At 41.1% G+C, this 18,960-nt stretch overlaps 1 protein-coding gene across 2 annotated transcripts in view; it reads right to left on the bottom strand.

The window, feature by feature from the left end:
- The window catches only part of RAD18 (RAD18 E3 ubiquitin protein ligase), a 109,883-nt gene that overhangs the window by 34,968 nt on the left and 55,955 nt on the right, over nt 1-18,960 (bottom strand). For both annotated transcript variants that reach the window (XM_079963556.1, XM_079963557.1), the window contains exons 10-11: nt 16,168-16,299; nt 12,340-12,502 (exon numbers count right to left, since the gene is read on the bottom strand). In XM_079963556.1, coding sequence (XP_079819682.1) covers nt 12,340-12,502; nt 16,168-16,299 — 295 coding nt within the window. The remainder of the gene's footprint in view (nt 1-12,339; nt 12,503-16,167; nt 16,300-18,960) is intronic.

Below are 18,960 nucleotides of genomic sequence, written 5' to 3'. Positions count from 1 at the left end.
ATTAACTGCTAGGGTTTTGGTTTTTTAAAAAATGAAAGGCTGGTTCAAATAACCAGCTACTATTAAAAACTAGCTTTTAAAAATATTTAATTATCTCTCCACTACATACTTCTAATCATGTGTGTGTGTGTGTGTATGTATAGTGTGTGTGTTTTCTCTCACACACAATCATGTGTATATGTGTGTATGTGTGTGTATTGTGTGAGTGTGTGTGTGTGTGTGTGTGTTTTCTCTCACACACAAACGCCTCTCTAAAAAAATTATAAATCTGTGTCCTATATTGGAAATACAATTGCCTATTTTGCCTTGTCAGCAGATACAGTAGATGTAATTTTGACCTCAACTACAGAAACCTAGATTAAATTTCACATTCATAACTTAAAAACAGATTATTTAAGACATCCCAGCCCCATCTATATGATAGCTATGAAAAAGATGCCATTTTTTTTACACCACTAATAAAAGTTCTTTTCTGTCAGATACCTTCTATAGATCAAAGCATTATCTCTCCCATACATTTCATTTCCTAGAATTGCTTCAACTCTCAATAAATACCTTCTATATTTAAAAAATGCTAGGTGATTCAAAGTTAATCAAATACACGAAGAACACATAACTGTCTTTGCTATCTAATACTTCATGAAAGTTTTAACATTCTATAAAAAGAATCTTGGGATTTGAACAATTTTCAGCTTCTCACATGCCAGAAAGTGATAGTACCCAATTTTCAATTAAGTTGGGAAGCCAACTTTTTTGAAATCTTATTTCCAATTATACTTCTCTTACAAAAAAATAATATTTTAAACAGCAAGTCTAGGTAGAGCGTACTTGCTATTTTTAAGCAGCAGATTTTTATGACTGGCTGTAGCAACGTCTCTCAGCAAGACTAAGGAAGGATTTCAACATTGTGCTCTTCTGATTGTTCCATCAGGACAAGCACTTGAGCTAGTGTGCTGGGTTAATCGAACCAGGGCCCAATGGTGTTGACTGGCCATCAAAAGTCATATTGCAAACTTGTGATTTCTGTTTGTTATTTGCACTAACTTCTCATTTCTCAAGATTTAAATCCTGTCATGCCGCCCCCCAAAGAAACCTCAGTGTTGCTTACAACATACCAAGAAAAACATATAGCGATAAATTATCCACAATAAGATTGAGGGCACAAGGAGAAGGGGACGACAGAGGACGAGATGGTTGGACAGTGTTCTCGAAGCTACCAGCATGAGTTTGACCAAACTGCGGGAGGCAGTGGAAGACAGGACTGCCTGGCGTGCTCTGGTCCATGGGGTCACGAAAAATCGGACATGACTAAACGACTAAACAACAACAAAGATTGCTACCAAACACAAGATCCTAAAAACAGCCTATTCAGTTCTGCCAAGAGTGGCTAAAGTCACCCTCTCCCTTCTTGATCTCATTAAGTGGCCAGATTACCCTTCACCCCAGGGCACCATTCTCTTCAATTCTCCCTCACCCTCACCTTCAGTATTATTATAATTAATAAGATAAATCAACTGTGGTTTAGTGTTGCACCCACATGCATTCAATGTGGCACTGGAGTGCTCACCAAAAAAGCACTTTCTCGAGAGCAGCCAACATTTATTTATATATTTTAAAGCATTTATATACAACTTAATATTTTAAAAATCTCTAAGTAGCATACAATATAAAAACAACCAGCATCATTGAAAACAAGATGCATCCTAAAACCAATAAAATGGCAAGATAAAAACATACAGATCCAAAAATCTTTGGGGGAGATTTTTAGTACTAGTCACTACTCCCCCCCCCCCAATTAAATAGACTCCATGTTGATGTTTATGTGATTCTTGAATGTGTTTTTTAAAAAAACCATCTCACAAATCCACAGTTTTTGTCAAAGAACTGTGAGGTGAGCAGTCAAGAAGTTCAGTCTTGATTGCTCATGCTAAAAAGTTCGCTCTGAAACTGTCCACAGAGTTTAAGATTTTATTCAGTTCAGTGTCTTGGCAGATGTTTATGGGGAATCACAGTAATCCTGGTAAATGAAATGCATCTGAGAAGAGCTAATGAAGATTAGAACTGAGTTCTTAGCTTACTACATAATGTCTTAATTTGTGAGAGGCTTGTATGACTGCTTGAAACGGTAATTCCTTACGCAAACCCGTATCTGAAGAAGTGTGCATGCACACGAAAGCTTATACCCAGAACAAACTTAGTTGGTCTCTAAGGAGCTACTGGACAATTTTTTAATTTTTAATTTCCATTTCACCTGGTTGATATTTTCAACCAATTTTATTTGGTCCACAGCACCGTTCTTCGGTTAAAACAAAACTTTAAATGAGGCACAAGCTTTCAGCACCAAATGACCTAATAGCAAGACTATTTTCTCTATAGGAAGCACTAATGGTGCAGTGCTATGCCTCTGTGAACTCCATTATACCCATTAACAAGTAACGATTGCAAGCTTTTAACTGAGCCACTGAACACCCAATCCACAAGTTGTTGTTGTTATTATTATTATTATTATTATTATTATTATTATTATTATTATTATTAAGAATGAAAAGAGCAAAATGTTTTGCAAGACAACCATTTGCCATCATGATAGAGCTTTGCTGCTTTGCTTTCTGGGAATTTTGGAAATTCTGCAAGAAAGACTGCAAGTATGCAAGCTCCTCTTCGCCCAAATAACCAGCAACAAATATTCTGACAAGAATGACTTGACGGAAAAAAAATAAGGAGGCTTCTTATCAACGAGAATAGTGCGGTCAGCTTAGAGTTAGACACTTTCAGTTAAATCCTTGGCCATCTGTCAGGCATTTAGCTGTGATTCCTGCAATGCAGGGGGTTAGACTAGATTACTCTTGGGATCCTGTCCGACTGTACAGTTCTGTGATTCCACTTCCACCTCTGTTTTGTACTATATTCTTGCATTTTCAGGATTTTCAAGCCCATTAAGTGTATTTCTAAGAACTACTGGTTTTCCTACTATGCCAGTTGGAGGTTTAAGTGACACAAAAACATAACTGCACAATGAACACCCTAGCAGCCCTCCTCGCACGCAGCACGTCAAAACAGAAATTCCAAAGACCCTGTCTAGTCTCCACAACAATGCCTAAGAGAGTTTCTTTCTTTTACTTAAAAGCCTTAAAAGTACTGATGTTTCAGGATTTAAATATAATATTCCAACTCTAAATATTCTCACCCAGCAGAGCTATAAAGACCCTAAATGGGACTTTTTATGTCGGCTGCTGCTGAGGTGGTCCTGTTTCTTGTCTGCCGAAAAAGGCAGCTGACACCACTCTCAAGTGCATCACTGCGCTTGGATTTTTGTCACTGCATTTGGCTGACCCCACAAACATCCCTCCACCCCACCAGCTGTAACACGTCCCTTGGCAAGATGAGGCAAGCAGATTTAATATTGCAAAACTTCTGCTAGTAAAATGCCTTGCTAACATGCTCAATGCTGTCAACAACTCCATGTTTTTACTTAATAGGACCACTTCTGCCTAACCAGACAGTGGATAAAAATCCATGTTTTTCTTATATATAAACAATTGAATTAATACATTATATCTATCTATATATCTATATCTATATCTAATCTATATCTATCTATCTATCTATCATCTATACTTAGATCCAAAGTGCATCTTCAGCCCTTGATCATAAAAGGTTTATTTTACACTTGAGGTTTGTATGAGAAAGGCAAAACTAGTCAAAAGGTGGTGTTCTGCTTGCTCTAAAGCAGGGTTTTCAAAACTTGGGTCTCCAACTGTTTTTGGACTACAATTCCCATCAGGTCAGGGATGATGGGAATTGTAAGCCAAAATCAGCCGGGGACCCAGGTTTAGGAAACACTGCTTTAAACCTTGTGCAGCAGAAAAAAGGAGGTGATGTAGGAACAAGAAGAGAAAACCTTAAGATGCACTAAAGTACACTTTATTCAGTTAATCTTAGCCGGATAAATGACTAAATAGTATGCAAAAGTTGTGCAATCATTTCCATGTTCAGAAGCATGAGAATGGTGATAGAACGGACCTATAGCACCATATCTACTTCTGCACTAACTCTTGTTAACTATTTGTGAAAAGGCACTAGCGGCTACTTTCCTTCAGTTCATGATTATTTCAACCCAACATCTCTCTGTGTGTGTAGATTTTTTTAAATGAATGGGTGGAATCCAACTGGTGCACTATCTCACGGAAGGGATTGCAATCCATCAGAGGCATCGATACAATAATCTTTACTGTCATTGTCCCATACAGAACAACGAAATTGAAAAAATCTACACCAGACATTCAAAAACCAACAAGCCGGCTATCTCAGCTATCCCAGCCTGGTTAGCCCCCTAAAAACTCTGATATCCCATAATTAAATACAATATACTTCCATAGAGACTACCTTACACTGTGTTTAAAACCAAGAGACAAAACCAAGGGACAAGAGGAAAGGAATTTTTTGCTAAATTTGCCTTTCTCCTTGTCACCTGCTATGCCACCTTCCAGCCTGTTCTACAGGGCCCTCCAACTCTTTGAATCTGTTTTTGGTGGGAGCTGCAAGTAAGAGGGAGAAATTAAAAATCACCTTCCCTCATCTTCCATTAGCAGGTGTCTCTGCTACCATGAGCGTAGGGGAGCCACTTACATTCCACCCTGTCTTATTCCTTTTAAAATAAAACTGGGAAAATATCCCTAGAATGTAATCATACTTAAGTGCCATTAAAAAAAAGAATAGATATACTGCAAATTTGGGTTCAAGGTTCCATATGTTATTATTAATATGCTGCTGCAAATCCATGCCCATGTCTAATACAGCAAGCCTGTAACTTATGCACATATAACTTGCGCACTTGGCAAGAACAACAAAATTTTTAAAAATCAAATAAAAAGAGGATGGAATAGGGAGCGGGCGTCCAGGAAAAAAGACTTTGGCAATCACACCTGCTATTGCATCCAATGTGTTTTGAGTTTAAGCGCAATCCTTGGATCATAACCCCCATGTAAGTTGAGGGCTTGCTGTACCTGAAGTGCTTATGAACTGAATGTGAAAGAGTACAATTATTATTATTTATTAGTAGAGTTTGGTTTTGAAAACATCAAATGTGACAGTTGTTTCTCCTCCCACCCCCCTGCAAGTTCCCAAAAATGTACATCACTTTCAAGATGATTATTTCTGCCATTGGTAAACTTAGCTAAAGGGACATAGAGACCACTCAGTGCTTATCAGTCTGTGATTGAAACCCACCTTGAAGATAGGACAGCTATGCACATGGGATATGTAAAGAACAGCAATAAGCAGCTGTTCCATCTTCTTCACTTGACTAACACCCCAGAGCTGCCTAATCCTATTTTTAAACAGTTTACACCTGAGAGAGACGTTTTCCTCCCAAATGGCCAGTAAAATCAAGCAGTGGTAATTGCTGTGAAGTTTAAGATTTCATATCTCTTCCTCTTCTTCTTCAACCTACAGATTGTTCATTAAGCAAAAGGAACAAAGATTTGCACATTACTTCCAACGTGGTTGAATTACTTCAAAAGATACGATAAATATTTCATTTTGTGTTCCAAACCAGTTAAAACTAATTTTGTACAGCAGGGTATCTGACAGATGTTGAAAATTATTTGAGATCAGAAGCAGAGGTGGGTAATAACGGGGGGGGGGGTGACCTTTAAATCTACATAATACAACAATTCATTTTAAATTAACGCTGAGCAAACATGGTAAGCAGCTGTCTTACAAGTAACAAGTGATGTGGAGCAAACACAGCAAAGGAAGCCCCTTCTGCAGGGTTACTACCAAAGGGGTACATTAAGTGACCCCCCACCCTACATAACAATAGCAATACAGTCATACCTTGCGTTGAAGTAGCTTTGGGATGAGTATTTTCGGGTTGCACTCCGCGGCAACCCGGAAGTAACGGAGCATGTTACTTCTGGGTTTCGCCGCTCACGCATGCACAGATGGTGAAAATGATGTCACACGCATGCGCTGATGCGGGTTGCGTTCACTTCAGGATGCAAACAGGGCTCTGGAACGGATCCCGTTCGCATCCAGAGGTACCACTGTAATAGACTGTGATGTAGAACCATATACACAATATACACTGTACATATTACATACAGTATAAAAATTACATTGGACCACTATAATCAGATGGTCTGCATCACGTTTGGGAGTTTGAATGACAAAGAAGAGAAGAGACTTAGTAAGACCAGCAACTCCAGATGCAAAATAAAACCTGGAACTCAAGTTTGAGGCTTGGCACAGCTGCAAACACAGCTGCAACACAGGATCCCTTGTGGTGTGAGAAATCACAGAAAAGGCTGTGTGTTGTTATTCAGAGGATCTCTCAGAATGACTGACAGAGATAATGCAAAGGTGGAGCAAGCTGCTTCATTTTTCCCCTTTGGAAAATTTTGCTTATACAAACTGCCCTGCTGATGTACGATGGTTACAATACTAAGATTTGGCTGCATCTACTTAGGGCTGGCAAGTTAGAACAAATTTATAACTGAAATTTGCACCAACCAAGTTTGCACTTTGGGACCTGGCAGTCAATAGCAAAAGCCCCCCCTCCCCCCCAAAAAAAAACTTGCCCCAGCCCTTTAGGTCTTTACTGGCCCAACTAGAGCAAGGGAATGCTACCCCCTGAGGATGCAATGCAAGGTTTCCCCGGTGCCTCTCTCACCTTTAAAACCCCTCACACTTCCTGCTTGTTACAATGCAGTTCTTTCACCAAAAAGACTTGGACACAGAAATACAAAATACCAAAGAAAAAGAAAGAGGCATTCAGGATTGATAAGAATGAAAGTCCTGAAATGTTTTGCAATACAGATTTGTCACGGAGACAGAGGTCTAAAACCATTTGTATGAATATGTTTAGATTCTGACCACACTTATTCTGCATTCGTGTCTTTTGGTTTCTTGATTCCCAGAAAATGTGTTTAGAACAGGATTAGAGGTAATGTTTGTGAATTATCTTTGTAAAAGGACATGTGGCTTAAATTTGATGAAGAAAGAAAGAAAGAAAGAAAGAAAGAAAGAAAGGAAGGAAGGAAGGAAGGAAGGAAGGAAGACTCAAAAGCTCGGAAAGCTCTTTCAGAAAGAAAATGTGTGGCCAGAAAGAAAGGAAGGAAGGAAGGAAGGAAGGAAGGAAGGAAGGCAGGCAGGCAGGCAGACTCAAAAGCTTGGAAAGCTCTTTCAGAAAGACAGCTCTGCAGTGCCACCAAAGGCCTAGAAAACTTACATGACTATAAGCAACAGTAACCGCTCTGAATAAGAGGAAGCACCATTTTAAATTCTAGTGCATTTATTTTTGTATGGAGCATAGAGTAGCAAATGTATTTTAGAATAGAAACAAATTATTGCTAATTGAGTAGTTGCACTATTGAAGTCAATATAGGTACAATACAAGAATAAGGTACCTATGCACTTAGATCATGGAATGTAACGTTATAAAGCAGTGTTTTAATGATTAATCCTTCTCAAAGTACCATTTTCAACCACTATTTCATTGCCCCAATCAGTTTTGAAATTAAGATAGTATTTATCTGCAGAACATCTCCATGGTCATGGAAACCAGAAAGGGTTTCAAACTGAAATCACCATGACATATAGATTATAAAAGATTGCAAACTGATTGCACAATTAGAAGTAAAACAGCAACCACACTAATTAAAAACAGCACTTTTTAAAGTGGGGGGGGGGAAGAGTCTGGGCAGGTTGTGTTTGAAACAGTTTACTTTTAGCGGGGGGACTTAAAAAGCCAAGTGTCTATTACCATTTTCTGCTGTTCGATAACACCAAATAAAGTATGAATCAATTTTGAATCTGAGAAAGAAATACTGGAACCCAATCTTTTCCGAGCAAAAAGACTGCCACTAAGCATTTAATACTGAACAAAAACTCAGGATCAAATAAAACTACTGGGTATAGCAGGCTGTGAAAATAAAGGTTTATAATCAGCAGCCAACATAAGAAGCACACTAAGTTGTAAACTCACAGTATATGTTGTGAGAAATTAAAGGCTTATGTGAGTTTCTTTATTTGCACCCCACCTTTCTTCAGTCATGGAACTCATGAGAACCAGTGTGGTTTAGAGGTTAGAATACTAGACTAAGTCCAGGGTTCAAATCCTCACTTGGTCATGAAGCTCACTTGGCCAGTCAGAGCCAGTATGGTGTAGTGGTTAAGAGCGGTAGATCTGGGGAACCGGGTTCGATTCCCCGCTCCTCCACATGCAGCTGCTGGGTGACCTTGGGCTAGTCACACTTCTCTGAAGTCTCTCAGCCTCACTCACCTCACAGAGTGTTTGTTGTGGGGGAAGAAGGGAAAGGAGATTGTTAGCCGCTTTGAGACTCCTTCGGGTAGTGATAAAGCGGGATATCAAATCCAAACTCTTCTTCTTCTTTACTCTTAGGCTGATCTACCTCACAGGGTTGTTGTGAGGATAAAATGGGGAGAACTATGTACACCACCTTGAGGTAAAGGTGGGATTTAAATGTAATAACCAACCAACCAACCAGTAAGAAGCTTTATATGGAGTTCCCAGGCAGACTTGGATCCAGGCACTCAACAGAGGTAACCTTCTTAGCTTTAGTAAAGTGTCTGAATCAAGTTCCCTTATCTCCCAATGATGCATTTGGCCTGCTTTCTCGATTCAGACTCCACTGAGGCTGGGTGATCCTGCAATTTTATCATTCACAGACTCCTGATGCAGCCACAGCAGAACTACCCACCTTCAGAGGCTGCACATTTCATCTTTGCATGGTTCACTGACGTAGGTTTGCCTCTTTCTAAACCAGGTAACCCTCTTTGCTAGCTGCTCACTTGTTTACTTTTCAAAACAGCAGCCTTCTTTACGTTGTGCAATACTGCGCTTTTAGTTCCAGCTCTACAATGGCATTATTTTTTAGATGTGGAAACCAGAATGGAAGACACTATTCCAAGCGCAGTCAAACCATATTTGTACAGCAGCATTACTATATTGGCAATTTCATTTTCAGTCCCTTCCCTAATGATACCTAACAAGGAATATGCCTCTTTTCACAGCTGCTACACCCTGGGTCAACATCTTCATCAAGCTATCCACCTTGATTCCATTATCTATTTCCTGCCCAATCACCTTCAATTCAGTATAAAGCCCATGTGGGGATGTCGCTGAACTACAACTCTCATAATCTCTTGGCATTGGATATTCTTGCTGAGACTGATTGGAGTTGTAACTCAGCAATTCATGAACAAGAATCACATGTCCCAATTTGAACCATGGGAAGAGTCCACTTTCTACATCCCTCTATTGGGAAAACTGTAATATTCTCCACTTTCCTTTCTTAAACCAGTTACTGATCCATAAGTCTAATTGTTTAATTGACACTGAAATGGAGAATGTCTATGTGTATTGCTGAAAGGGTTTAACTGGAAGATTCCATTGAATCTAAAGAGAAGCAACAAGAGCTCTCTGAGCTCCTTGACAGGTTGTTAATTAACTGTTATTGTTCTCTGGTAGCTCTGAGGAGGTGTTTAACTTTAGATGACATGGGAGGCCACTGAATTGCAAACTCGCCATCTTGGAAGCGTGGTAGCTGGAGACTTTGTTCCTAGGCTCCATGGAAGTAGGATGTAAATAGTGAAGCACTTCAGGAACACACAGCCTCGGACTGTAATGGGGGCGAGAATCATAGAATTGGAAGGGACCCCAAGGGTCATCTAGTCCAACCCCCTGTAATGCAGGAATCTCAAAGAGACAGAATTTTGATCTAGATTATGATGCTGAGCCTATGCTGCCCTAAGCCTATTGTTATGGAACTGTTTGGATGTATTACTTACTTTTTTCTGTTTTGAAGCAAGTTCTGCAAGTAAAGTTTTGAATAATATCTAATAGGTCTGGACAATATTTCATTCCAAAAAGAGTCAGTTTTTATTCACCCATTCTCTTCAAGCTGTGCAATATTAATACCTGCAATAAAGAGTTCCTGTCCTCTTACCCCATGTCTGTTAAGTTGATTTGGAAGTTTACTTTGAAAGTCCAAATACACAATGTCAGCTCCTAGCCACATGCTTAATGACTCTCTGAAAGGACTCTAAAAAGTTGGTCAGACAATATTAACCCTTGCAGAAGCCATGTTGGTCCTCAGCAAGACGTGTTCTTCTAATATGGCAATTCTGTCTTTAATAACGCTTTCCAACCATTTCCCCAAAACAATGTTAAGCTAATCAGCCTGCAATTTCATGGATCGCTTTTTAAAAGTTGGCGCTACACTGGCCACTTTCCAGTCCTCAAGTATGGAGGCTGATCTTACAAACAAATTACACCTGTTTTTTGTAAGAAAGTCAACGGCTTCACATCTGAATTCTTTAAAAACTCTTGGAAGGGTAACATCTTGACTTGGTGATTTGTTGGTTTTTAATTCATCAACCCCTGACATACCCAGTTAAAAGGATCAGGTAGCAGATGATATGAAAGAGACCCTGCAAATCTGCTGCCAGTCAGAGCAGACAATACTGGCATTGAACAAGGCAGATTCCTATGTGCCTTTCTTCCTAAAATAAGCTGCCACCGCAAGAATGGCTGGGAATTCATTTGTTTCTGTTAGTTGATGGCTCATAAAATTTGACTTTTCAGACAGAGACATAAGAGGCACAACTTTCCTCAGAGTCATAGCCAAAATGGATTAAAAAAACTATACTAACAATGGTCAGCAATCTGACCACTAACAATCTGACTGCAGTACATAGGGACAAACATTCTGCAAGCCAGAGATATGGTAGCAATGGGAAACATCTGTTCCTTAAAACATGTTGCAAATTTACATTTTCAAAAGCTGTTTTCTCAGAACGCCATGGTCATTGCCAAATTTCCCCCTCAAAATTCTTTCACATACTTTACATTCTCATGTGCATTTCTGTTTAATTATTCTCTTTTGTATTGAAAACAAACATGAAAGTCAAGTAAAGGTCACCCATGAAGCATGAATGGACAAATCATGTGCACATGAGGGCCCCAAGGTAAAGACACCAACCCATAGCTGAACAATATGAAATCATGCCAAAGGTGTAAACAAATTGCAAAAGACCTTAATTAACTCCCCAATACTCCCAAGCTGCAGTGTCAGAAAGGCACAAGCTTTATTAAGATGGGTTTTTATTATTCTTATTCTTATTTTAACTTCAGAGTTTCTTTGCATGTTTTAACTACAAATTTTCAAAGGAATGATCATAGCTCAGTAGTAGATTACACGTTCTGCAAAGAGAAGGTCCTCCGCATTACCAGGCAGGGCTCAGAGAAAACTTCCCTTCAGAGGCCTTGGAGAACTACTGCTACTCAATGTAAAACAAGGGGGAAAGAACCTGATTGCTTCCAGTTGTCGTTGGACTAAATTTCCATCAATCTCAGCCAATACGACCAATGGTCAGGGATAATCAGTTTAATAAGCACATGTTTCCCCGCCTCTCAAGTAAATAATACTGAGCTTGGAAGATTGGTGGTCTGACTGAAAAAGCCTGCAAGTTGGAACACAACACATTCATGGAAGAGATAATGGGATAATGCACTTAAGTCCACTTTCAGGTGGAAAGAAAACACTGGCTGAGATACAAAGTATTCACAATGAATTCTGGGAGCAGATGGCATTTTGGGAGTATGTTTCTTCAAGAGAATTCCACCCCAATTCCACAGCATCTAAACATAGCTCAGATGGTTAGAGCATGGTGATGATAATGCCAAGGTTGCAGGTTCGATCCTCGTAAGGGACAGCTGCATATTCCTGCACTGCAGGGGGATGGACTAGATGATCCTCAAGGTCCCTTCCAACTCTACAATTTTATGATTCTATGACTTTCCAAAGCAGACTGTAATATGCCATTAAACTCTGCTGTTCTCTGTCCTGTAAAAGTAAAGGTACACCTGACTGTTGGGTCCAGTCGCAGATGACTCTGGAGTTGCGTGCTCATCTTGCTCTATAGGCCAAGGAAGCCGGCTTTTGTCCGCAGACAGCTTCCGGGTCATGTGGCCAGCATGACTAAGCCGCTTCTGGCAAACCAGAGCAGTGCACGGAAATGCCGTTTACTTTCCCGCCGGAGCAGTACCTACTTATCTACTTGCACTTGGCGTGCTTACAAACTGCTAGCTGGGGAGGAGCTGGGACTGAACAATGGGAGCTCACCCCATCGCGGGGATTTGAACCGCCGATCTTCTGATCAGCAAGCCCTAGCGCCACCCGCATCCCTCTCTGCCCTGTAATTACCTATATAAATGAAGTCTCCTCACCTTCAACATTCATCTTACACTTATGGTCTCGTGCCCTGTGATGAGAAAAGGCAATACAAACCCAAAAGGCTTTCATGCAAACAAACCTGCTTGAAGATTCAGAGAACTGATGGGAGGAAGTAGGAGACAATCCTCTGACTTCAGAGTAATCAGGAGGCTGGCTTCCTCCACAATCGAGAGCATCTATTTTGAAAGAGGGATCTGTATGGGGGACCAAGTCTGTTTGTTCTTCGACACTCAGTTTTTCTCCTAGAAAGAAAGAAAAAAAGCACAACCTAAAGGAAAGTAAATTGACTCAGCGACTGTTCAATTGATTCCCCCCCCCAAAAAAAATGTACCTATAGTCTTCTGCGTATAACTAGAACACGCAGAGATGAAAACACTGGGCTTTTGTGACTTGCACATTGCATGGCCCTTTTAAAAATCCATACTTTATAACAAACTTCTTATGGTGAGACTTCAACAACTGTTTCAGCAATGTCTCTCTATATATATCTGCCTCCACAGAGGCTCAGTGTTAAAGTGAAAGGAGAAATTACAAGGAATGGATTTCTCTCCCTACTGCAAAACAACAACTACTGCACAAACAGCCAATGCGAGTGAGTGGAATGCATGTGTTGTTGTATGAGTGAGATGTGGGGTTTTTTTCCAATCACAAGATGAAACTAGAATAGAGAAAACTAGAAAAAAGAAGCACTCTCAGTGATGGCTCTGAATTATTCTTCTCATAATCACTGATCACAGAAGTCATGTGGTGTTAAAGCTTTGTAACTCAAATATTATCTGGGTGCTCTTCAGCAAAGCTTTAGAATTGCCACTGTTAGCCCTCTGCATAGCGCAATTAATGTCCAATGGCTTGACTCCCAAAGTGCAGTTGCATGAGGGGAAGGTAATTTTGCTCAGGCAAGGAAGAATCCACAGTTTTCACCAATTTCTCAGACCCACGTCAGTTCCTAACCCCATCCTTCAGGGGCAGCTTTTCAAGAAGGCTGGGGTGGGTGGGGGCTGCACTGAATGGGGAAAGGCAAGAAAGCTGCAAGTGGAAGTTAGGATCCAAGCCAATATATCAGCACACAATATTTACAGTACATTAAAAAAAACCCAATCCTGTTGCTCAAATGCTTATGACCTCCATTTTACAAATGGAGAACCAGGAATGGTACACCTTGACAGAACATGCCAAGAAAGCTCATCGTTGAGCTGTAACAAACCATGGTAATCAGAGGTCTAAAGCCATTCAATAGACCTTATTGGCTTAGGTATAATGGATACAATTAGGTATTCTATCACCTATTGTTATTAACTGGAAAACAGTGTTCTCCACATGTTGTTGGACTACAGCTCCCGTTGTCCTTGACCATGCCATGCTGGCTGGGGCTGATGTACGACAACTCCCATCAGTACTACAACAACATATGGAGGGAACTATGCTCATCCTTGATCTCATGGTACACCCTTTCCATAGCACTGCAATGGAAGAATAGTGCACGCTTGGCAAATCCACATCGGGATCAACTCTCGCCTGGAAACCAATGTCCCCACCGTGAAAGCATGTGTGAATCCAAAATTGGCCTCCACAGTCACTTACGGACTCCTTGTTAAAACCGTGTTTATGGAAAACAATCTTACTCGGCTATGAGTGATCGCCAAAGAAGAAGAAGAAAACTCCCATCAGTACTATAACAAGGGAAACAGTGTTGCCCTAGAACAGGCTCCCTCAACCTCGGCCCTCCAGATGTTTTGAGACTACAATTCCCATCATCCCTGACCACTGGTCCTGCTAGCTAGGGATCGTGGGAGTTGTAGGCCAAAAACACCTGGAGGGCCATGTCTGAGGAAGCCTGCCCTAGAAGATAAGCTGCATGAAGCCGCTAGCCAAGTTCTGTGGCTTGCCGGATATTTGCCAGTCCCAAGGCAAGCCAAGGCAAGCCACTTGTCAGCCCCCTGATGGGGCATCAGAAATCACCAGTGGTCTGTATTGGGACATTAGCTGCGCAGGCATGATTTAAGATATGCCTTGAAACCAAAGGGGAGCTAGCGGCACCCACATTTCAGTTCTGCCTCTGCTGTGGACCCACACTTTGATTCCCAATTCTTTGTAAACCGCTTTGTGATATTTTCTGGTGAAAAGTGATTTATAAACTTCCAACCCTACAATTCTATAAAATAAGTGAGCAAATAACACTACAACGCAATCGGCTGGGATAGCTCAGTCTGTAGAGCATGAGACTCTTACTCTCACGGTCATGGGTTCGAGCCCCACACTGGACAAAAAGATTCCTGAACTGCAGGGGGTTGGACTAGATGACCCTTGTGGTCCCTTTCCAACTCTACAATTCTATGATTCTAATACCTACAGCGTCACCATGCTTTTAAAGAACTATGCCATCTGTTGTAAAGGAGATAATTGTGAACATTTGTTGACCTTGTAGGTCACCCTCGTATTGTGGCTTTTATTATGTTATCTAAATGTGTTGATAGGTTTGCTAGTTTTTTTGCAAAACAATCCTTCTAAAAAGAGTGCAGAGAGAGAGGAATGTAAGTTTGGACTTCTTCCATCCAATAATATTTCGAAATATACAAAGCGGGACAACTATCGCCAAACAGGCTAAACGTGATAACTTTTATTCTTGGAAGCATCTCAAGCTTGCTTTGGCTTCAAGAACTGCATACGATGTCAGTGATAAGGTTCAAAAAACATATTGGTATTTCTATTTATTTTTATTCAAGAGGGCTTTTGCTAAGTGAAACAAGTCAAGAGCCTCTGACAGGACAAAATAGCAATCTTGTTAACTTGAGAAGGGCTGGGGTTTACACAACTTAAACGAAACCGACTGCCAACATGAAAATGCAAAAGATGCAGTCAAAAATGAGGCTCCCCATATATGGGATAAAAATAACAACCATCATAATTTTAATAACAAACCAAGATCAAAAAACACAGTTTGATTCTGGTTTGCATTATCTAACTTTGATTAGAACAGCCCAGAGTTTCTGAATTCAGAACACATAGGATGTGTTCTGATGGGTGTCTGAAGCAGCCTGGGATCTGAAAGAAAGATTATTTTGAATTACTGGTAGTCAACACAGAATAAAAGTAAGGTTCGGTGTAATAAGAACACCCAATTCCCCCCCTGAGCCGGAAGTCCACAATGTACTAAATTATACCACACATTTCAGGCCCCATCATGGTTAAAGTGTCCACTAAGCAAGGAGCAGAAATGCCTTCCTATGTCAAGGGCTAATAAGGAAATTTGAAGTTCCCAACAAGTGGTTTTACATGCTCACATTTAAAAGAGAGAGCTGATTCTAATGAAACGCTGACAATGGCCGATGTTGAAATACAGTAAGCTCACAACTTACATGCATTTAACTTATGTGCATTCAGCTTTACAGGCTTGGCAAAAAAATAAGAAGAAGAAAGGGGGCGGGGGCAGAAGTCCAGGAAAAAAAGACTGGCAATCCTACCCAGCACTCGTGTTTTGGCTATATGCAATTTTGGCTTTAGCAGCAATCCCTGGAATGTAAACCTCACATAAGTTGAGGACTTATTGTACTACCTTTCCAGACTCAGCTTAGAATACACTTACATAAATACAATAATAATCTGGCTTAAAGTTAGGCAAATATTTCAGAAACCTGTCAAACCAAGCTCTTGGAAAATCAAGCTTCTGTTCTTTGAACAATTAATATCCAACATTAGTAAAGGTAAAGGGACCCCTGACCATTAGGTCCAGTCGTGGCCGACTCTGGGGTTGCGGTGCTCATCTCACTTTACTGGCCGAGGGAGCAGGCGTCCAGCTTCTGGGTCATGTGGCCAGCATGACAAAGTCACTTCTGGCGAACCAGAGCAGCGCAGGGAAACGCCAGACATTAATATCCAACATTAATTTGCCTTAATCAGCACTACGTACCAGTCTCCATAGGTAGTTCTTGAACAGTTGCCTCTTCCTGCTCTGGTCCTTCTTCCTTTATTTTACTTGCATTTTTCTTTCTCTTGTTCACTTGGTCAATTAAAGCCTGAAATTCAGCCTTATGTTTTTTTCCTGAAAAACAAAATCACATTGGCACATAAGGGGCAAACGGAATACATAAATATACTAACAGAATAGACAGTGCTGGTGAAGAGCTGATGTTGGCTGGGGCTGATGGAAGTGGGAGGCCAGACCATCCTGAGGGCACCACGTTGACAAAGGCTCCTCTAATTACTCATTCACTTTCAATTTCAGGTGCATTTTCACCTAAAGCGATTCACAGCAACAGATCCTCACAACAAACTGGTGGATGCTAGCAATTACACCAGGCAATATAAAGTTGTAAATAGCCACTTGCCCAGGCTAAGAGCAATTTCTATCAGCCAAAAAGACAGGAGAGGGTTTTAAAAGATAATAAAAATAGAAAGAGTTGGCACTCCCTTCCTCCTTATCAAGGATACAGGTACATCCCAAAAGGTACCAAAAAAAGAAGGTTTGTTGACTAGTAACCTTTCTGGACTCATTTGCAAGGTGGAAATATTTTCTGCTCTTCATGCAATTTCATTCATTGCGCCTACTCACCGTGGAAATAATGAAAATAATGGTTTTTAATCTTTTATTTTTATGTTGTGAACCACCCTGAAATCTATAGGTGAAGGGCAGTATACAAATTTAATAAATACAATAAACAAACAATGCTGTTGTAACCCACATTAAATGACACTATGGAAATATCACAAATAGTGCTTTGACAGAAAGAGTTATTTACTTAAAAATCACTGATTTCACAACAAGCTTCACACCCACCAATTTCATTGTCCAGATATTTAATACTGGTAGTGCTGTAGCCATCAAAAACAATAGTGACATTTCCATCTGTGACTGATGTCAAATATGATGCTGATACACTCATTTGTGGGAGGGAAAGAATTACAATTAGCAGAAGAAGGGGATGAGACATTCACTGCTGACATCATAGATATCCTGGTCCTTCCCTTGTATCTTGGAAATGATGGAGGCCACAACATCCTGAAAATATCAACCATCTTGCTGCTCCTGAAAATGCTATGAGTGGTTGTGCTACATTCAGCTCTATTCTTGGAAGGTACATATATCCCATCTCTATTCCATCTTCCAAAAAACAAACCAACTATATTGCCCAAAAACCAAACAAAAAATGTCCTCAAGGATTAGCTTGTGGACAGATCAAGTGCAAAATACTGCCATCTGTATATGATGAAAATCCAGACTGATGCAGTGAATTGCCACTTGTGCAGATATGTGTGATACTACACGGGGATGGTAACTTTTGCATGAGGAAAGGTTTGCTCAGTGGTTTGCAAACACTACAGTGGAAGTACCTGCACAAATATGTCAGCAATGATTAGTGAGGAGGAGGAGGAATAAGCAGCAGCAATACATGTGCTCATTCATTTACCGTATTTTTCGCACCATAGGACGCACCGGACAATAGGACACACCTTGTTTTAGAGGGGGGAGAACAAGAAAAAAAATCTCCCCCTCTCTGCCCAGCGCTCCTTCAACAAAGCGGCAGGAGGTGCTGCGCAGAGAGGGGGAGAATTTTCCCCCTCTTGCTTTCCCGCTCTAAAACAAGGTGCCGTTTAAGGTGCGTTCAGGCGGCTACCTTGGAAGCCTGGAGAGCGAGAGGGGTCGGTGCGCAACGACCCCTCTCGCTCTCCAGGCTTCAGGTTCCTTTCGACATGCTCTTTGGGGCTTGCGGGGGAAAGCCCACCACCAGCCCCAAAGAGCAGGTTAGGGAGCAGCGGAAAGGCGCAGCGGAGAGGCTGCTGCCATAGTCGGGCGTCACTTCTCCAGCTGGGAGAGAGTAAGCGGGGCTTCTTTAGCCCCACGCGGCTCTCCCGGCTGGAGAGGTGGCACGCGGCTAAAGAGGCTCCTGCCATAGCTGCGCGTCACCTCTCCAGCCGGGAGAGGGTCGCAGGGGGCTGCTTTAGCCCCGCGCGCGCGCTCTCCTGGCTGGAGAGGTGACACACGGCTATAGAGGCTCCTGCCATAGCCGCGCGTCACCTCTCCAGCCAGGAGAGGGCCGCGGGGCTATGGCGTCTTCGCTCCAGAGGATGCACACACATTTCCCCTTCATTTTTGAAGGGGAAAAAGTGCGTCCTATAGAGCGAAAAATACGGTAAATGGGTTCAATTGCTTCACAGTATTCTCTTTCGTAGGCCTTTATGGATGGTTTTCAATAAAGCTCAACAACAGCAAATGATCACCTTTCCCTAGATATTGGTAAACGCTGAATACATAACAAAGAGGCATGAAATTAGAATGGTAATTTTTTGAGTTAGATGACATTAAGGGCAATCTTAGACTTTTCTCTTCTACAGTAATGGGTAAGAACACATACACACACACACACACCCAGCCCCTGCGTGGGTTGTTGATTTTCTTACAGTTCCCGCTGCTAAAAGGACCGATGTAACTAGACTGTATTTTTACTGAAATATTTCAGAGGTGCTTCACCTACACACAGCCCACATAGCAGTGTTATCAATTCATCGAGAGAAGCATGTCCATCCTGCTCAGCTAAAATGCTCCAAAGCACAGGTCTAAAATCTCTGCTGCTTTTCCCTCCCTGAGCTTCTCTGCTTTATGAGCAGCAGATCTCTTGTCAAAGACATCAATTTAACCAGGATATTACTGAAGGGAATATATGTGTGTGTTACATACAAATTCTACTCTATCTGTTAGCAGAGT

Source organism: Podarcis cretensis (assembly GCF_951804945.1).
Source record: "Podarcis cretensis genome assembly, chromosome: 2".
In the NCBI taxonomy this organism is placed as follows: Eukaryota; Metazoa; Chordata; class Lepidosauria; order Squamata; family Lacertidae; genus Podarcis; species Podarcis cretensis.
The sequence above is the reverse complement of the archived record's forward strand: the minus strand, read 5'-3'. Positions and strand labels throughout refer to the sequence as shown.